General features: G+C 39.9%; 2 protein-coding genes across 4 annotated transcripts; both read right to left on the reverse strand.

Annotated features, from left to right (window-relative positions):
• Window positions 1-112: 112 nt before the first annotated feature.
• On the reverse strand, window positions 113-10,509 carry recql4 (RecQ helicase-like 4). The gene is given in 26 exon segments (XM_086062803.1): window positions 113-942; window positions 1,180-1,288; window positions 1,854-2,010; window positions 2,180-2,357; window positions 2,443-2,603; window positions 2,703-2,832; window positions 3,661-3,916; window positions 3,990-4,127; window positions 5,041-5,124; window positions 5,208-5,401; window positions 5,681-5,873; window positions 5,960-6,142; window positions 6,213-6,401; window positions 6,462-6,545; window positions 6,643-6,779; window positions 7,469-7,561; window positions 7,628-7,895; window positions 7,897-8,121; window positions 8,234-8,333; window positions 8,401-8,483; window positions 8,557-9,229; window positions 9,316-9,446; window positions 9,516-9,662; window positions 9,915-10,030; window positions 10,108-10,141; window positions 10,249-10,509. Coding segments are annotated over 26 exon segments (4,269 nt in total). The 5' UTR covers window positions 10,333-10,509; the 3' UTR covers window positions 113-820.
• An 871-nt stretch (window positions 10,510-11,380) lies between these two features.
• cndp2 (carnosine dipeptidase 2) lies at window positions 11,381-18,501 on the reverse strand. 3 transcript variants are annotated; one of them, XM_086063430.1, is made up of 12 exons: window positions 18,425-18,501; window positions 16,681-16,759; window positions 16,366-16,509; window positions 15,736-15,898; window positions 14,919-15,007; window positions 13,875-14,075; window positions 13,710-13,794; window positions 13,464-13,624; window positions 13,222-13,386; window positions 11,860-12,001; window positions 11,627-11,774; window positions 11,381-11,562 (listed from the first exon to the last, which is right to left on the reverse strand). In XM_086063430.1, the coding sequence occupies exons 2-12, from the start codon at window positions 16,738-16,740 to the stop codon at window positions 11,496-11,498; spliced, it is 1,425 nt and encodes a 474-aa protein (XP_085919556.1). In that variant the 5' UTR covers window positions 16,741-16,759; window positions 18,425-18,501; the 3' UTR covers window positions 11,381-11,495. The 3 variants fall into 3 exon arrangements, with proteins under 3 accessions (XP_085919556.1, XP_085919554.1, XP_085919555.1); XM_086063428.1 differs by lacking the exon at window positions 18,425-18,501 and adding an exon at window positions 17,732-17,797; XM_086063429.1 differs by lacking the exon at window positions 18,425-18,501 and adding an exon at window positions 16,851-17,725.
• Between the last annotated feature and the right edge of the window lie 1,025 nt (window positions 18,502-19,526).

The raw sequence follows: 19,526 nt of genomic DNA on the forward strand, positions 1-19,526 counted from the left end.
TACTTAATAATTCATTCAACTTCATATTTTTTTAAATAAATAAATAAAAGAAACTGGCTGATGGTAAATACTTTTTTATTTTATTTTTTATAATCATCAGCCTCATCTAATCTGCTCTTGGAGGTTATGTGAACATCTTCATTAGGGCCAGAGTCCAGTGACAACTCATCACACACATAATGTATACTCTTTACACATGACAATGAACGCTTTGGTGCGCCGAGCCCGTAAGCCCAAATATTGCACCGAGACCTGCTGACTGAGGAGAACGGATCGCTGGTGTCTGCATTTTTTTTTTTAAAGCACCTTTAAGTCCAAATGGTGTCCTGTGCAGAATTTCACTCTTTTTACATGATCAGGAACAACTGTGGAATAATTGTTGAGGCATGTAAAAAGGTCAACCTTAACCTCACTGTGGAAGAAAATTGATTAAATAAACATTAACGATGAGGAAATAGAGGAAATTCCTCAGCTTTAATGCAGGTCAATATTTGCCTTCGGAGTTAATGATGGTGGGTTTGCTAAGGTTGCTCTTATTGGTACATTTCTGGGAAAGACAGCATTGTTCTTCCTTGTTTCAAGTGTTGGGGTAAATAAAGCGACGAAAGCAGTCCTTTGATTTGGATTGTGTAACCAAAGGTTAGCTGCGTAACTTTTAAGTTAATAAAAGAAATGCATACTAAAGGAAAACAGACATGTTGTCAATAAATTCAGCGGGCGTTAGTCAGCAGCCTTAAAAAATATATATATATATAATTTATTCGTATAGAAAGAAACACATCGACACATGTAGAATTTCAATAAAAACACAGGGTGTGTTTTACTTAAATTGAATGATCTCCTGAGTGGCCAACTTGATGAGCTGGTTGAAGTCAAACTGGATGTACTTCCGCCAGTAGCGTCTGTCTCTGCCGTACGTTTGGGCGGGGTAGCAAGGACTTCCTATCAAATAGAAATTCAACCATTTAAATGGAACAAAATGTACATTTATTGACTTCCCGTCTATCCTGCCGCCAAAACAACACTGAGTTACTTTTTGCAACAAGTCTTCACCTTACTCTATGACACCATCTAGTGGTTGTTACTGGTTGAATTATCCCAATAAAAAAAAAAAAAAGAAATTTTCTTCAAATACGGGGAAAAAAAGTATATCACATTACATTTATGGTAATGTCTCACCGATGCCATGAAGGATTCGGGCAACGGCTCTTCCCGAGAACTTCTCATCACTTCTGTTGGATAGGAAGCTCCTTATGTCCGCTCGGATCTGATTCTCCCAGTCCAAGAGCTGCACGGAAAAATGCAATAAAAATGAGGGGTGTTCAAAATGTTCTTTTAACGACACAAATGTTTTTTAACACGCAATTAACGACTTGGAAAGCCTGTACTGGGGGAATTCCAGTCGCGACGCAGCAGACACGTCAGCGTTTAGCAGTAATAAATGTAATAACAATGCATATATATGTGGAGACTGAGGTCATTTTAATAATGTGCAGAATTTCACAAGTTACTTCGTGTTAAAGCTCTAATATGAAAAGAAAACTGCACTGAGGTGTCACCAACGTCTTACAAATGCAATTATGCCATCTAGTGGCAGATAATGACCTCAATGCAAATTAACATATATATATATATATATATATATATATAATAATTTTTACGCAATTTTATGAAAAATTATTAAATGACTGAAACAAATATTTTATTGTACATTTAGAACAGATGTAAAATTTGCGATTAATCGTGAGTTAACTATTGAAGTCATGCGATTCATTTCGATTAAAAATTTGAACCGCCTGACACCCCTAATAAAAACACAGAGCATTAAACACCAGCATAGTGTTTTTTGCCACCTTGTACTGGTCCAGGCTGTCCTCCGGTTCCAATGGTTCCAGGGTGAAGTCTCTTTCCCGCCGCTTATCAAAGTAGTCGGACAGAAGGTCCTTGAGCCGGAGACTGCGCCCCTCGTCCAAGTCGTCCACGCAGGACTGCACGCTTTTGAAGGCCACGCTTTTGAAGTAACCGAGTCAGGCAGTAAAAGTATTTTATTTTGTGTACTTGCAGCAACTTGAAGCAATCGGTGTCAAAAATTGATTTCGGAACTTGGCAGGGACCAACAGAGGGTGCGAGTAATTCAGGCCCGACTAGCTTTTTTGCCAAACATTACGCAGACGTGTACCTTTTGAAGGCCTTGAAGCAGGCGCTCAGCTGGTAGAGCTGCGACCTCTCTCGATCCTGCACGCGCTTATGCAGGAAGCGGCACACCTTGTCCAGTTCCTCGTCGCTCAGGTCGCCGTAAGAGCGAAAGTAGAAGGACAGGGAAGAGAATTCCACGAGGACGCCACTCCGCCCACCAGCTACACACAAAGAGCGAGTACAGTGTGAAGCGATATTCATTCCTATTCGCTGGTATTACACAAATTCACATCCACACAACATTACTGGTGCTCCGCTGCAGCTGCCTGAGTCCCCTCTTGACCAATGGGAGCTGCCATCCCATCGTGTCGGCCACCTCCACCACGTCAAACTCCAGCTGGTCGCACGACTCCACTCGCTCGCCGGCCATGCGCCTCCGTGCCAGCACCACGGCAACGGGCGGGCAGCTGCAAACCGACAAGTGTTTTTCAGTTTTGACCACCATAGGGTAATGAATACGTGGAAAGTTGAGTCACTTGGAGGGGGGCGGGAAAGGGGGGGGTTACATTTTAGTGATTTTTCTGAGCTGTCTGGGTCCTTCATAACAGCTCACTTTGCACACAGACAGCGTCGGGTGGAGAAGCTCCACAAAACGCTGAGGATGTAGCTCCAGATAGCAGAGCAGTGTCTCCACACCTGAAAAAAAACATACAAAAAAAAAACAACATATGCACGTCAAGAGTATGTACAATCCATACATGTATCGCCTAAACGGGCTGTCGAAGAAGTCGTGATTGGTAGTGACAGCGGATGTTCTGTTGTATATTCACCACTGTACATCTTGAAGAAATAACTGCAAAAATCACCCTCACTATCTGGCAAAAACCAGGAGATGCAAAACATTTTTGACTCAACGAGTTTGCTGCCTAAATGGGTTGCAGAAAGAATTGAGACTACAGTAAAATTATGTTGTTGTGTAGTTACTACCTCTTGAAGCAATAGAGGCCAAAATGGAGCTTTGTATCTGGCAGCAACCTGCAAAGGTTATTTACGTATATTTCAGGCCTAACTCATTTCCTGCCTAAACGGGCTGCAGAAGCAATCAAGACAACTATCAAAAAGTACATTATGTTGTGTAGTCCCTACATATTGAAGCAATAGAGGCAAAATAGATTTTGCAACCATCAGACAACTTATGTAATTTAGACCTAACTAGTTTGCTGCAAAAACAGGCTTTTGCATAGTCGCTACATTTTGAAAAAAATAAAGGGCAAACATTTAATTTCAATACTTGGCAGAAATCAATAGGAGGTCCAAGTAATTCTGATGCGTTTGCTGACTGAAGAGGATGCCAAAGGAATCAGGACGGGAATAATAAAAAATACATTCTGTGTCGTCACTAAATCTGAAAGCAAGAGAAGTTAAATGGGATCCTCTTAATTTGGCAATAACTTGCAGAAGGCGCAAGTAATTCCGGCCTAGTTCGTTGCCTAGACGGGCAGTAAAAATGAAGTGTGCAGTTACCTTCTTCTGTGATGTCCAGACTCTCAACCGTTTCCTGGATGGGGACGGCTCTCTCGTGAGTATGACAAACTCGTTCCACGGGCCACTCAAAGGAGCTTCCTATTTCTTGGTCAGCCACAACCTCCATGTTGACTTCTTTTGAGGTGTTGGAATCGTCCTTTTTATGATCTGTGGAATGCTGCGCAGGTGCGTCGCCACCGCTTTCCTGATCGCACATCTCTATCATCTCCAAAAGCTCAGCATCACCGACATCCTCCTGGAGACAAGAAGCATCGGGTATGACGCGTGTGTCGTGCGTGTGGCAGTCCACGCGAAAAGCAGGCATTTACTTGGATCAGTTGCTGTTGTTTCTGGTGGATTTGTTGACATTTGCACGGCGGGAAGACTTTCTGGACCAGCCGCTTCACCGTGTAGTAGTCGACTGTGTCGGAATAGATGTGACGCCGTAGCTCGTGGAGGTCCATACCCTACACATAAAGATTGATTACACATCCATCCGTTATATATAATGAATAAATAAGATCATCATTATCAAATGAAAAACAACATTAAATATAATAAAATCAAAAAATCAAATACATTAAAAATATATTTTACTTTAGTTTTGTACATTATCGATTATATTAATAGTTTTTTTTTAATAATTATTTGCCCTAACATTAGCAATATTTTTTACATTTTTTCGACAATAAAAACCAAATAAAGTTAATTAAAATTTGATTAAACTTTAAAAGACATACATAAAATGTCTTATTTTTTTATTTTTATTAATGAATAAATGAGGGAGTAAAAGTTGGGAAAAAATTGTAATTGAACAACTAATATGATGGAAGAAATCAGTCAAAAAAGACAGAAAGTTAAAGTAAAAAAAACATTGTAAAACTATCAAATTAAATAAAAAACGTAAAAAAAAAAAACGGTACTAAATAGAAACTGCTGAAATATATAAAATAAAAACGAATTAGAAAATTAGTAATGATAAAATAAATTTAAAATGGATCAAACAAATAAAATCATCATATAAATATTACAAAATAAAGGAAGGCAATAAAATTATATAAAAAATTTGTAATTGAATTAATAAAATGAAATAAAAAATGATAATATACTATATATACACCCAGTGACCCTTGTAAGGAATAAGTGGTTCGGAAAATGGATGAATGGATAATATATATTTTAATTATTGTTGCTATACTAAGAATCTCATGTTGGTATTAAATACAATAACCAATCGTAATATTAACCACATCAATAAACACATTTGGTAAACGCAATCTTTCAAACAGTATGACCTAAAAGCTGACTTATTAGTTGAATGTGTGTGTGGGTGTGCCTAATAATGTGGTCTGTAATTTTAAATTACAATTGCAGCCTTACTTCAGGATCAAGGAAGAGGTGACAGTGGGCCGGTTCTGCGTCTCGTCCCGCTCTCCCGATTTCTTGGACGTAACTCTCGAAGCTCTGAGGGAATAACGCCACGCTCAGGGTACACTTTACACGCCGAGTACTTTGTCATACTACTGTGTGGGAAGTCTTCTGCACACCTTAGGCATGTTGTAGTGAATGATGCCACGCACGTCAGATTTGTCCAGGCCCATTCCAAACGCCACGGTGGCTACCACGATCCGGAGCTCGCCGCACATGAAGTTGTTCTGAACCCGACGGCGTTCCGACCCCGAGAGGCCGGCATGGTAGGACTCGGCCTGCCACTTCAGAGGTTTGCGAATCTTCTTCCTTGCTGGAAAAATAAAGACAAGGCAGACCGGTGGTTGAAACTAAACTGCCTTGTCCCTCATTCAGTTTGCTGCACAAAATGGCTGCCAGATTAGTGAGTGAGGAACCAGGCACTAAATCATAGCGCAAATGAGGTAAAAATATTGCTAGTACTTGGGAGTACTTCCGGTAATTCAGGCCCAAATAGTTCACTGCCTAAACGAGCTAGCGGAAGACAAATAGTAAAAAGTACAGCTTCAAATCAACCGCCACCTCAAGTTACCCATTTCCAACTCAACCTCACCAAGTTCTTTCTTCTTTTGCCCCACTGGGTTGACTTGGTTATTGCTGATATGCTTATTTTCTTTCAATAGCACCCCCTGCAGGCAGGTCCTGAGCAGTGCAGCCACACGGGCTGTCTCCTCCCTCCTGGTGCAGTAAACGATGACCGAGTCCAGGCAGCCGAAACGATCGCCTTTCAATAAGGACACCAGGGCCTACAAAAAAAAAAAAAAGGACAAAGAAAAAAAAAGTGCTATAAATCAGCAGAAACTCTCCAAGGTAAAAACCCGATCGGTCGTACCTGATCTTTCTCTCGGTCCGTGGACACGGAAAGGTGCAGGTTGGCGGGCACGGCGGCAGATCGGACCCCGATGCCATCCTGGTCGTGGATGTCCAAGTGTTGGGCGATGTCCAAAGCTGTCGACAATGTCGCCGTGGCTGTGAGCCCAAGCAAGCATCGCACGCCCAAGCGTTCCCTCAACACCTACAAAAAGAAAACATGACAGACCAATTGTCACGTGATCCTCAAGCGAAACATCAAATATGTCTTTTACTTTGCAAAGCCTGAGGTAGCACGGCCGGAAGTTGTGCGACCATTCCGACACGCAGTGGGCTTCGTCGATGCACGCGAAGGCCACAGGGGGGAGCTCCTGCGCTGAGGGCAGGCATCCCGAACTGCCGCCGCCGCCACCAACCAACGCTTCGGGCGAGAGCAGCAGCACGCACACCAGGCCCGCCTTCACCTGAGTAGAAATTCGCAGTAATCCAAATACATCACGGTGCCAAAAATTGCTGTCTGTTACCTTTTGTATCGCGGCTTCTCGCTGTTTCATTGTCATGTTGGAATGGATGCAGGCTGCTTTCAGGTTGGATGGAATGCCAGACAGCTAGACAAACACGGTCGCGACAGTTTTTTAGTTTGCTACCTGAAAAGGCTTCGATAAAAAAAGGGCTATGTTGTGTAGTCATTTAACGGTGCCGCACCTGGTCATCCATGAGCGAGACGAGCGGGGAGATGACCAAAGTGATGCAATTGGACCGCTTGGCGTATAAGTAAGCCGGCAGCTGATAGCAAAGCGACTTCCCCATCCCCGTCGACAACACCACCAGAGTGGAGAGACCTGTGCACACGGAAGTAACATTAAGTATACCGTCGTGGGCAAACCTAGTCCGAATTTGACTTTTAAAATAGACAGAAGAGGCCAAACAAAGAAATAAATACAATAAAATTAATTCTCGTTTTTTTAAATTGTATTTTTATAATATAATTAATGTTAAATGTGCCCTGTAATAAAAATGCATGTAATGTTATTATATGTAATAATATTAATTTAATGTACATGTATTTTTATTTAATTTTGTAATTATATTTTCTTGTGTCATTTATAAAAAACTAATATTCAGTTACTGATATTTAGTCTTAAAAATGCAAAATGTATCTACATTTATTTATTCTTTTTTTTAACTTGTATTGTATTATTTACAATTATAAATAACCAATAATTGAAATAAAAAATATTTAAAAAATGTGAAACATTTTATGTAAAATTATTTTACATCTATTTTATTTCAAATGAATTGACTAATAATTGAATTGATACAATGTTAAAACATAGCTGTAAAATGGTTATTAAGTTAAAGTGCCGCTGATTGTCACACCCAACGAAGTGGGGCGAAATTCATTCTCCGCATTTGACCCATCCCGAGGGACCGGTGAGCAGCAGCAGGGAGAATGACAAGATTTTTGTATAAAAATACATTTCTGATATATGTATCTTGCAGGACCTGTGCTTTGTTTGCCTTTATGTACCTGACAAGATCCTCATGATGGCTTCCTCCTGTCCTGCCCTGAACGAGCTGTAGCCGAGTTCTCGGAGAGCGGCGGAGACGTCATCGGGCGTCCCTGAACACACGCAAACGTATGTTATCGTTTTACAATAATCAATACAGTCAAAGTCAATTTCATTACCCTGAACTTTGCCGTCATCGGTGAGGCTGTAAAGCGGCTCGACGGGCGGCGGAGGCGCCGGACGCTCATAGTCGGGACGGATGACGTCGAGCAGAGCTTCGCCTGTGCCGGTGTTCTCTGGTTCTTGTTCTTCTTTGAAACCAGGAACTTGCGGCTGTGGCTGCAGTGTACCCGTCGCCCTGGCGACCTCCTCCAGGGTGGGCAGCTCGAAGGGCTCCTCTTCCTCCGCGGGCTGCTCCTCGCGAACAGAAGGCGGCGGCGCTGCGAAGCAAAAACAAAGAGCTTGGTATCAACAAAACCAAAAAGCGTACGTTTTCCGCTTTGCTACCTGGTCCCTTGCAGTGGACGGCCCAGTGTCCCGTGCCACCGCATTTGAAGCAGGTGTCGCCCTGGCGGCTATGGCCGCCGCGGAAGCCGCCTCGCCCGCCTCTACCGAAAAAGCCACCAGCGCCGCCGAAACGTTCGCCTTTCAGCTGGAACTTCTGCATGTACATCTAAACCAATGGATTTGACAGAAATAGATATGACTCAGTAGAAATACACAATTTCTTTGTTTTGTATGATTTTTTTTCTTGACTTTTTTTTAATTTTATATAACAAACGTACTTGTTTACGCAAAGCCATTCCTCGCAGCGCATATCCTTTGACGTGAGATTTCTTCTTCAGGTTGATCTTCACAAAGTTGCCCTCTGTAACTTTGGCGCCTCTGGAAAAAAAGGGACAAAACAAAAGAATTTGACCTTCGGATTTGGAGGACGTGATTAAAGTCTTACCTGGCTCGGGTTGGCTGCGCATGATATGATCTCCTGGTGCCAAAGTCTTCCTGGATTTCTCCAAGCAGGTTCTCTTGAGGAACCTTGACAGTATTTATAATAGCTATTAGGACTGTGGGCAAAGTTTGGAAATGAACAGTTTTTATACTGGACTACCTTCTGTGGTGACTTGGTCGCTTTGTCTTCCTCCACCTCTGCATCCTCTTTTCCCTTCTTCCTTCGTCTTTTCTTCTTTCCGTCCCCATCATCTTTTTCCTCGTCAGTCTTCCTCTTCCTCCTTTTCTGGGCTCCTCCTTCCTCTATCACCTCTCCTCGCCCTCTTTTCTTCCCACTCATGTTTGGAGGGCTCTCACTGGCGTCTTTCGGTGGCGCCAGGTCTTCAGTATTTGTCTTCTTTTGTGAAGTGGGATTTACTGGAATGTTGGTCACAGCGTCTTTCTCATCCGCTCGCTTCTCCTCGTCTTTCCCGTTTGGCTGACACCCCTCCTGATTTCCTGCCCCAGGCTTCTCTTCAGCTACCAGCTCACCAAAAACCTGACATCTCTCCAGCCACTTTCTGTCTACGAAGCTCAGCCGGTTGGCGGGAGAAGGCCTTCCCGTGGTGGTCGTTATTCGAAGCCCTCCTAGACCTGTGGTTCCAATACCTCCGTGTGAAGTCGCCAAGTCATTTTCTACATCTCCACTGGAGATAGGAGACACCCGAGTCCTAACGGGACTGACAGAATCTTTGGACGGTTCTGGAATGGGCGTAAACGGCTCAAGAGGTTCTTCAGGGTCCACTGGGGGGAGTTTATTGGAGACCACGGCTCCCAGGCTCGGCTTCGCCTGTCTGCAAAATAGTTGCCCCATTTGTTAAAATTGAGAACAGGTGAAGAATAAAGACACATAGTGCAAAAAAAAATAAAAGTCCTTCACGTTGGTGAAAAGTGGGCAGATTCTGCATCAGTGGACGTGGTGACAGTGTTATTCTCCTGTTCACTTAGGGCATCTTTTTTTAAGGAGTTCACAGGCGCACGTCGAGCTTTTTTCAACGAGACGGGTTTCTCCTGTAACGACAACAAGCACATATTGACGACGCAATCAACCACACAATCTCAGCTTCGTACTTGAGCTACCTTGTGAGTCAGTGTCGCCAGGTTGTTCTTTAGCTTGAAGCCGTAATATTGTGCCGAGGCCTTCAGCGAGTCTCTATCCAGGGCGCTAAGGGGCCTGGTTGAAGACGCTGGTAATGCGCTGCGATTCAAATGGGAACCCCAGCAGTCCTAAACAACACAATAAGGGCGATGCATTGCTCATGTTGACATACAGTATACTGTCACACATTTTGTTTGATTACAATTATATTATAATTATACTTCACATTTCTTTCTGGATGGATTTGTTTTTTCTTTTTGCGTCGCAGCAGAAAATATATACAGAACCTGCAAATCTACTTCTCTTTAATCACTTTTACACCAAATCACTTCCTAACATACATTGGGGCTGTTTATACATTAGGATTATCACGGTATTACCTTCTGAGGTGCAGTTCCAGACTGTTCAGTGTTATTTCTGGTTGCATCGTTATTACCGCTGCTGCTGCTGCTTTTCTCTTTGGCCAGTTTCAAACTATGGTACTCTTTGTATAAATCTGAAAAACGGTAACATATTAAATTGAATTTTTTTTTTACAAATAAACTAAATGTCAAATGTTACGTGTGCACTTACTTCTTGTCTCCTGTGAAGCTTCATCAATGTCCTCCTGAACATTTTGTGTAAACATAGTTAGCATTTATTTAACTGTACTAATAAAACAGTCATGCAGATAAACACACATTAAAAGGTAAATGCATTAAAATATGTGTGTACCTTGACGGGTTTCCTCTTGTGCTCCTTGACAAAGCCCTGCTCCCACCTTTTCAGCAACAGTTTCACCTCGTTGTAGCGATCCATAACAGAACCACAAATTTGAGTCGGAACTAAAAGATGGGCTTTGTTGAGGTTTGTTGATGTTCAGCGAAGGTTAACATTGTTTATTAGACGCGTTTAATAAGAGTTTGTGAGGGGGAAACGCGTGGTAGTAGCGCATAATGATGTCATCGAGCTAGCAGGCAAAGCGCTTCCGTGTTTGCTACGATTTTCCCGCGCCGGAAAATGGCAGCTCGTGTTGCCAGTGTTGAGTCTATCCCCCTTTCTTGAAACTTATGTTCCAATTAAAATGCATAATTTATCTCAGTCTAAAGCATGTAGTTATTTGATTCATGTGGAATTTGGAGACTCTGTGTACTGTCTATCCGGTTAAAAAGCTTTTTAAGACGTTGTGAGTGTTGTGAAATGTGTAATGGCGATGTACGTGGCAAATTTGGCAATCATTATGAGGCGGATATCCGGGCTCCAAAAGCCACGCGGATTTATTTAAAGTGACAGTCACACTTTAAGCGCGTACATTTAATTTACAGTAGGACGTTGACTCAGAGTTTCACTTTATACATTCATACATATAAAATATAGCATAAAGGGATTTTACATTTAATAAAGAAAACGCTTTAATTAAGTCGAAATAAAAATAACATAAAAACAACACATTCTTTGGGAACTCCTGCCTAAAGAAATGTTTTATCTGCTTCCTGATAAACTTCCGATCACACGTTCATTATTATATTTTTGCATCAAAATGCCTAATGACAATACAATAGTTATGGTGTGACGTTTTACTTAATCATTTAAAATTTACACACTTATGTTGAAGTTATGTTTTTTTTGCATTTTTTTCCCCCGGCAGCCCCCAAAAATTGTAACCTATTAGTAAAAGCACTTCAAGGTGAGTTTGAACTTTTATACCGTTTTGGAATCATAATTTGTCAAACATTAACAGTTTATATTAATAACGCAGGCAATTATGTTCATTCTAGTGGTGCTTGCTATTTACAGAAGGCCTTGGTCCTTCGTTAATCTTTTATAATTCCATGCTGAACCAAGTGAGATAAACATGAGCAGGGACTACAGTAACAAAGCATATGTTTTTTATTATCGTGAGGCAGTGAGAAATCTTATCAATATCCTACATAATGATATCGAAGAGTCGGCAGCTGTCCAAGTGGTAGTGGCAATGAGATTTATTGCAGTTGGGACACCTCGTGGAAGTACGCGCCCAGCATCTTGATCCCCTGAATGTAATTCGATCTGAAAAATGAACAAAGTGATGATTCACGTCGCCTGAAGAAAAGGCTCAAATTAAGATAAGTACCTGTTGAGTTTCTCATTCTGGGAGTGTGCCCCGTCGTCAGAGGAACCGACGGGAAGCAGCATGACGTTGCGTCCAGTCGCCTCCTGGAAGGTCAGGGCGACGGGGATACTGCCGCCCTCGCGCGTCAGGTCCGGTTCCACGCCAAAGACTGTCATGCAAAAATGAAATAAAAATTATTCGACTACTCATTCTATTGTATCACAAAAAGTTGGCATTTGAAAAGGGGTGCATACCCGTCTTCATGGCTTTGCGACCCGCCATGTAGTGCGGGTGGTTGAAGTCGGACACCCAAGCTTTGGCACCGTGGCCCATGTACACATTCAGCTTGTTAGGGCTCTCGAGTTCAGCAAACTTCTGTTGCAGATAGTCAATCACCTGAAAACCAAAATCACCATTGTGATGAATGAAAACACATAAGACGCAGAAATACTGACTGGCTTGATGTTTAGCTGGCGATTTAGAATGCGTGATCATCATGATGAGTGAGTCAGCTGTTTAAATCTGACTAAGTTCTAAAAAATTCACTACGTATGCAGTTTTTTTTTCTTTTATTTTCCTAACTGTGAGCGACATCTACTTCCTGAAAGGGTATTAGCAGGTTTTATTTTTAGGTTTGCACAGGCAGACACTTGTGGCAAACCACAAAGTTCCATGATGACTAGCAAAAGGCTGAGTTTTTTTTTTTAAGTTTAGTTTCATTTCATTACATTTGATTGCATTTTATATAAATTTGCTTGAATGAAGGAATAATTTTTTGATATGATTTAATTAATTGTATTCAAATTTACTACTAACTTCAACATTATTTTATTTTAATTGTACCGTGTGATATATAATTTGAGGGGTAATTTATTATATTTTAATTCAATGTATTAAATATTTTGTTTAAATTTAAAATGCTTTTTTATTTCCTTTTATTATACTACATTTTATTGTATTTTAAATTATTTTTTAAATGTTTTATTTAATTGTATGGTTCTATATTTTATTGAAACTTTGCAATCTAAAGATTTTTTTTATTATATATTATACAATTATATTGTAAGGATATTTAATTGATTGTATTTTTATTTTCAATTAGCAAATATAATTTATTGCATTTTATTATTTAATGTCAATAAATGAAAAAAAATATTATTATTCTCTTGCCTGCAATTATTTTAATTTCACTTTTTTGTGTTAAAATATTTTATTATAATTTGTTTTAACATATTTCATTTTGAGTTATTTGATTTTTATTTACTTTAAATTAGCTTATTTTATATAGTTTATGTTCAAATTAGTTTAATGTATTTCATTTTGAGTTATCTTATTTTTATTTACTTTCAATTAGCTTATTTTATATAGCTTATGCTAAATTAAAGTTATAGTACTGATTTTTACTTTTTTTATTTTATCTTTTAATACATTCAATTTCAATGTATGTATTGTATTTTTATTATGAATTAGGTTATTTTAATTTAATTTAAAGTATTGTAGTTTATTTAAATTTATTTTTACTGTAAAGTATTGAACTTATTGCATTTTAATTCAATATTTTATTTGAGTGTACATTATACTGGATATTATTGTCATTTAACTATTTGTGGTCTTACCTTCTTCTCCACAACTTTGGGGTCCATGTCGGGCACCAGGCGAATGGAGAATTTGCCGTTGACTTTGCGGGGGATAACCGTCTTGGCGCCCACATCGGAGAAAGCCCCCTCGATGCCATGCAGAGAAAGCGAGGGGTACCTCCAGCGGTGCATTAGGATTTCCTCCTGCGAGGAAAAAAAGACAAAAATTCAACACATGCGCTGTAGCTTCATTTTCACCCACCACGCCCGCCTTGGCTTACCTTAGTGCTGTGTAGAAGCTGTCCGACTCCGACATCTTTGCAGTATTCCTCCAAGTCAAACTCGATCTTCTCGTAAAGTTGCCTCTCGTCATCGGTCAGAGGAGCCACGTCGTCGTACATGCCAGGAATCAAGATCTTCCCCTTCCTGTCCACCAGGGAGCCTGTTGAAAGACAGACGAGAAAAAAAAATATATAAATTTGTGGAAAACGGAGATACAAAACCTCCCTAAATGCGCTCCCACTTGCCCATAAGTGTGATGAGGTCCGTCATGGCCTCGTGAACAGAGCCGCCAAACACGCCCGAGTGAAGGTCCTTCTCACAGCCGTCCACCTTTGAAAGTAGCGTCAATGTTGTTCTCATTAACGGTTGTTACCAATATGTAAAAGTGTCCAAAAACTCAAGATGTCCACCTCGATGAAAAAGTAGCAGATTCCTCTCAGGCCGTAAGTGATGCAAGGTTTGGTCTTGCCCAGCCAGTAGTTGTCCGAGATGCACACGTAGTCCACGTCCTTGAAGAAGCTGTCCTTGCGCGCGAAGACCAGTTCGTCCAGGCCTTCGGATCCCGACTCCTCCATGCCCTCGAAGCAGAACTTGATGTTGATGGGAAGCTCCTGCCAAGGGACGATTAGGTGCAATTAAAACAAAAGAAAGGTGGTAGAAGGAACAAATGAGGTGATGTGAGTGAGTTTAATTATTAACTCATTTACTGCCATTGACGGCTAAAAACGTCAAATTAATTTGAACTATTTATATTCAACATTTTTTTCCACTTTTGTTAACAAGAGTATGAAAACCTATACTTTTTTTTTTACTGTACATTTAGAATAGACATAACGTTTGTGATTAATCGTGAGTTAATTAGTGAAGTCATGCGATAACATTTTTTTTTTTAATTAAATCTTTTTTTTTTAATTCATTCACTGCCATTAACAGCTATAAACGTCAAAAATGTATTTGAACTATTTCGATTAGTTTTACTTTTTTTCCCCACACTTGCTAACAAGAGTATGAAAACCTAGATTTTCAGCTAAAAAAATTGTGATTAATCATGAGTTAACTAGTGAAGTCATGCGATTAATTACGATTACAATTTTAATCGCCTGACGCCACGAATTTTTATTATTATTTTTTTTTATTCATTCACTGCCATTAACGGCTATAAACGTCCAAAATTAATTTGAACTATTTCTATTCAACATTTTTTTTCCACAGGAGTATGAAAACCTAGATTTTTTTTTATTGTAGATTTAGAACAGACATAAAATTTGTAATTAAAAGTTAATTAGTGAAATCATGTGATCAATAAAAAAAAAAAGTTTAACAATCTGAATTGATGGCAGTGAATGAGTTAAATAGCTGCAGGAAGAAGCAATTTTGCATGGAGACCTTTGGACAGACAAGCTCCTGAAATGGACAATAAGCAATCAAGCTGTTGACAAAGGACTTTAGTTCACCTGCTGGATCTTCTGGTAGGCTTCAATGCAGTTAAACCAAGCGAGCACTGGACCCTTGTCATCAGTGGAGCCTCTTCCATACATTTTTCCTGAAAAAAGAAAAAAAAGTTTTAATTTTCAAGCTAGTCTAACTTTATATAGTTGAATAAAATTCTTTAGTTGAAGCCATTTTCTTGACTAGATTTTTTTTCTTTTATAGTAGCATACATGAGTTATGCAAAATAAATGCTGAACAGGCAGGATGGACACGACAGGAAGAGGAAGTGGAGACGCTGCTTTCAGTCAGCTGACTGATCGCCACAATTGTGACTTTGGAGGTTTAATATTCAAGAATATATACTAAGATTCATGCCAAGTGAACGCGGAGTTATACTACTATTAATACTAATAACATTTCAGGGAAATCTTGATGTGCTTAAGTTGTAGGGTTAAAAAGAAATTAAAGCAAAATAGAGCAGAGTTTAAAAAAAGAAAAAAAAAAGAAAAAGGCTGCCTGATAATGCATGATGACATGGAAAAGGACTTTGGAAACGAGCGTGAACAGTGATAGGATTGGCTGATAAAAGCTGCACCGCATGGCATTGAATGGAGCAATAATGATCAAAACGCCTACTATGCACCAAAAAGACACAAACAGTAAATGTAACGGACAAATAGCTGACAGTTTCACCTCAAGCATGTTGACTTCTCAATTACAGGTGTGTCTGCAGAGCATGCACATACTCAGAAAGTGAAAGCAATGGCTGGGAAATTCCAGAATCTCATTTCAAAACATAACGGAATCATCTGGAAACTGAAAGCATCTCTGCATGCTCACCATCTTTCTCCACCAGGGTGAACGGCTCCGTGTCCCAGCCGTCGTCAATGGCGGCGGGCTGGACATCAAGGTGGCCGTAGATGCACACCGTCTTCTTGCCCGGGTTCGAGCCCAGGTGTCCCAGGATGATTGGAGGCAGCGGGATCTCCTCCCCGCCTGGAAGCTGCGACATATAGAAACAATATTTAAGTTTCCTCACAGGATGAAGTATAGTATATAAAAAAAAAAAAAAATATATATATATATATATGGGAAAAAAAATATTAGTTTTTGATTACGGACATAAATATTAGTTCATTTAGTTAGGGAAAAGTGAATACAATTTTTAATTCATTAATTCCGGTTCAAAATGGATAAATGATCAGAGTTTACAACAAACAGTCCAAACGTCTAATATAGTAAAAGGGACCATTTGAAATGTAACTAATTTTGTTCAGCACTCTCCACTTTATTCTTACACCCCGTGAGTCTTTACATGAATTATGTGAGGACTGTAAACATTTTGTTTACGGTCATAATTGATACGAGTTACCGACTTAAACAATGTGGAAATGCTAGTTAAAAGATCAAATACAATATACTAGTATATGGGAGCAAGCAGGATAAAAGCGCTTTCCATTCTTCCCTCACCTTCTGCTGTCCGATGTCCACCATCTCCACTGTGCCACCCAGCCGCTCAATGTCCTTGGCAGCCATTTGCATCATCTTCTTGATCTCGCCGCGCTTCTCCGGCCAAGCAGAGACGCTCTGGATGCCCACCCATTCTGCCAGGCGCTGGTCGAGGGCAATTCGAGAGTAAAAAAAAAGTTAAAAGCTCAGACATTTACATTTAAATGTCTCAAAAATATATTACAGTACTCACAAATTCTTATAATGCATAACGTATGAAATGGCCCCTGAGAACAATATCTGTTGATAGAAATGACTCCTAAAGCGGAGTCTTACCTGCACGTAAAGCTCCTGGTGTTCATCCACATACTGGAAAAGAGTCGGAAGATGAGCCATTTTGTCTGGCTGGAAGGAGCTGAGTGGGTTTGACAGAAGGAAAATGGTGTGAGGCAACTTCCAGCCCAGCGCTGCTTTATGAGCGGGTGCGGTGGAATAACTCCACCTACTTGCTCTTGCTGACAGCACAGGGGACTAGATTTTGTAGCTTCACAACTCAACTTGGACGCCGCATCACAAAAGATGCAAATTTAAATAATAAAAACTTGTGGTTGCAAATTTAAAGTATTTAGTATTATGTTGATTTGGCATGGAGATACAGTTTGTGTCAACACAGCACGAAATGCACTGAAACATTGAATTGGTTGTGGATTCAAAAGTTTGAAGTTCAAATTAAGTTCACCTGGAAAGTGCATTTTAGGATCATCTTGAGTTTTCTCTCAATCTCCAATATGAGCAATTTTGGTACGCGTTGTATATTTAAGACATTGACGTTCCTCGTAAGACTTCCAGGCCTCTTTGGGTGCAAGAAGCAAACAGCATGAATCAGCATTCTATTTCTACGCTCAACTGTAGCACAAAAAAAAAAACGGTATCGGTTACAATTGAAGATATGACTTCAGTGGCTTTGGCTTTAAATTGTTTTGTTGCATCTTTCGTTTACGCTGCTTTTATGTTGTTGATTTTCACTCAATCGTTCTTTTTCCTACCGCTGGAAAGCATTACGGATTCGCCCTGTGTATGAATGAATGGCGCAATACATAACTTGCCTTGCGTTAATGCAAAGGAGTCTCACGAGATTTTAAGGGTCGTTCAGCATTAGTTTTAGCCAACATTGCTTGAATTGTTTAGGTGTTGTATTTTCACCGATCCTATTTCAGAGTTTACAGTACATCGTTGGACGACAAGTAGCTAGCCACGTTCACGCCACGATCAGTACATTAGAAAAAGCAGAAAAAAACATTTCCTTTAAAATACATAGCAATGACACGGTTGGCCCACGTATTAAATTAACGCACACTGAGATTTAATGCAACAATTTCCAACTCACTGTGACTCGTAGCGACGATTTATTCACGTGACTCGCCACCTGACCAACGCTTCCGGGTACTTATGTCTTTTTAAAAAAAGAAAAAAAGAAAAAGTTGTACTTGTACAATCAGTGAAATAATACAGAGAGGGTGAAAAAGGGCAAAGGTGGTATAAAATTTAAATCTTAAATTATGCCCGACTATTTATTTTACGCGTCTGTGCCGCAAAGGATTGTGGGTTTCTCTTATGCGTTGTTTTAAATTGTAATTAGAAGCAAAGTGTATACTGCTTTAATTTTTATCTAAACACTAAATTCAGTAATAAATAGAAATACTTATTTATTTATTTTTTACGTTTGTACGATCATGACTTGTAAATGATAAATTACGTCCTTGAGAAAATGCTTCTTTTTCTGCTTACATGCACTTTTCTATGGCGTATTCTGTTATTTTGTAAACCAATCCAATAACACACACAAAAGCTCACGCGAGCTAGTGCTGCAACGCCATTCATTCGTGGCGGAGCCACACACTCTTCCCAGCATGCTTTGCAACCATTTTCGGTTGAGCGTGTCTGTGATGTTTTTAAAGTACAGCAGCGCAAAGTAACAAAAACATTCCAGAAAGTGAAAGCAATGGCTGGGAAATTCCAGAATCTCATTTCGAAACATAACGGAATCATCTGGAAACTGAAAGCATCTCTGCATGCTCACCATCTTTCTCCACCAGGGTGAACGGCTCCGTGTCCCAGCCGTCGTCAATGGCGGCGGGCTGGACATTAAGGTGGCCGTAGATGCACACCGTCTTCTTGCCCGGGTTCGAGCCCAGGTGTCCCAGGATGATTGGAGGCAGCGGGATCTCCTCCCCGCCTGGAAGCTGCGACATATAGAAACAATATTTAAGTTTCCTCACAGGATGAAGTATAGTATATAAAAAAAAAAATATATATATATATATGGGAAAAAAAATATTAGTTTTTGATTACGGACATAAATATTAGTTCATTTAGTTAGGGAAAAGTGAATACAATTTTTAATTCATTAATTCCGGTTCAAAATGGATAAATGATCAGAGTTTACAACAAACAGTCCAAACGTCTAATATAGTAAAAGGGACCATTTGAAATGTAACTAATTTTGTTCAGCACTCTCCACTTTATTCTTACACCCCGTGAGTCTTTACATGAATTATGTGAGGACTGTAAACATTTTGTTTACGGTCATAATTGATACGAGTTACCGACTTAAACAATGTGGAAATGCTAAAAAAATTATTAATTTTTAATTTTCAAATTAAAATCTTAAATTATGCCCGACTATTTATTTTACGCGTCTGTGCCGCAAAGGATTGTGGGTTTCTCTTATGCGTTGTTTTAAATTGTAATTAGAAGCAAAGTGTATACTGCTTTAATTTTTATCTAAACACTAAATTCAGTAATAAATAGAAATACTTATTTATTTTTTACGTTTGTACGATCATGACTTGTAAATGATAAATTACGTCCTTGAGAAAATGCTTCTTTTTCTGCTTACATGCACTTTTCTATGGCGTATTCTGTTATTTTGTAAACCAATCCAATAACACACACAAAAGCTCACGCGAGCTAGTGCTGCAACGCCATTTATTCGTGGCGGAGCCACACACTCTTCCCAGCATGCTTTGCAACCATTTTCGGTTGAGCGTGTCTGTGATGTTTTTAAAGTACAGCAGCGCAAAGTAACAAAAACATTCCAGATGTAAGGTGTGTGGAGTGACTGCATGGGCACGAGTTGTGGCCAATAGCAGCTTTGAGTGATCAGATGATTGAGTCATCCT

The sequence above is a fragment of the Leptonotus elevatus genome, chromosome 19 (genome assembly GCF_054856555.1).
Source record: "Leptonotus elevatus isolate MCC_2025b chromosome 19, RoL_Lele_1.0, whole genome shotgun sequence".
NCBI classification, from domain to species: Eukaryota; Metazoa; Chordata; class Actinopteri; order Syngnathiformes; family Syngnathidae; genus Leptonotus; species Leptonotus elevatus.

Bases quoted from the DNA above. Each gene is read 5' to 3' on its own strand.
- cndp2 (XM_086063430.1), bottom strand. From the start codon at position 16,740: ATGGCTCATCTTCCGACTCTTTTCCAGTATGTGGATGAACACCAGGAG. The intron at 16,510-16,680 runs GTAAGACTCCGC...GCCCTCGACCAG, and splicing joins ACCAGGAGCTTTACGTGCAG to CGCCTGGCAGAATGGGTGGG. The intron at 14,076-14,918 runs GTGAACTAAAGT...GTCCCTTGGCAG, and splicing joins CCTACCAGAAGATCCAGCAG to GAGCTTCCCATCAACATCAA.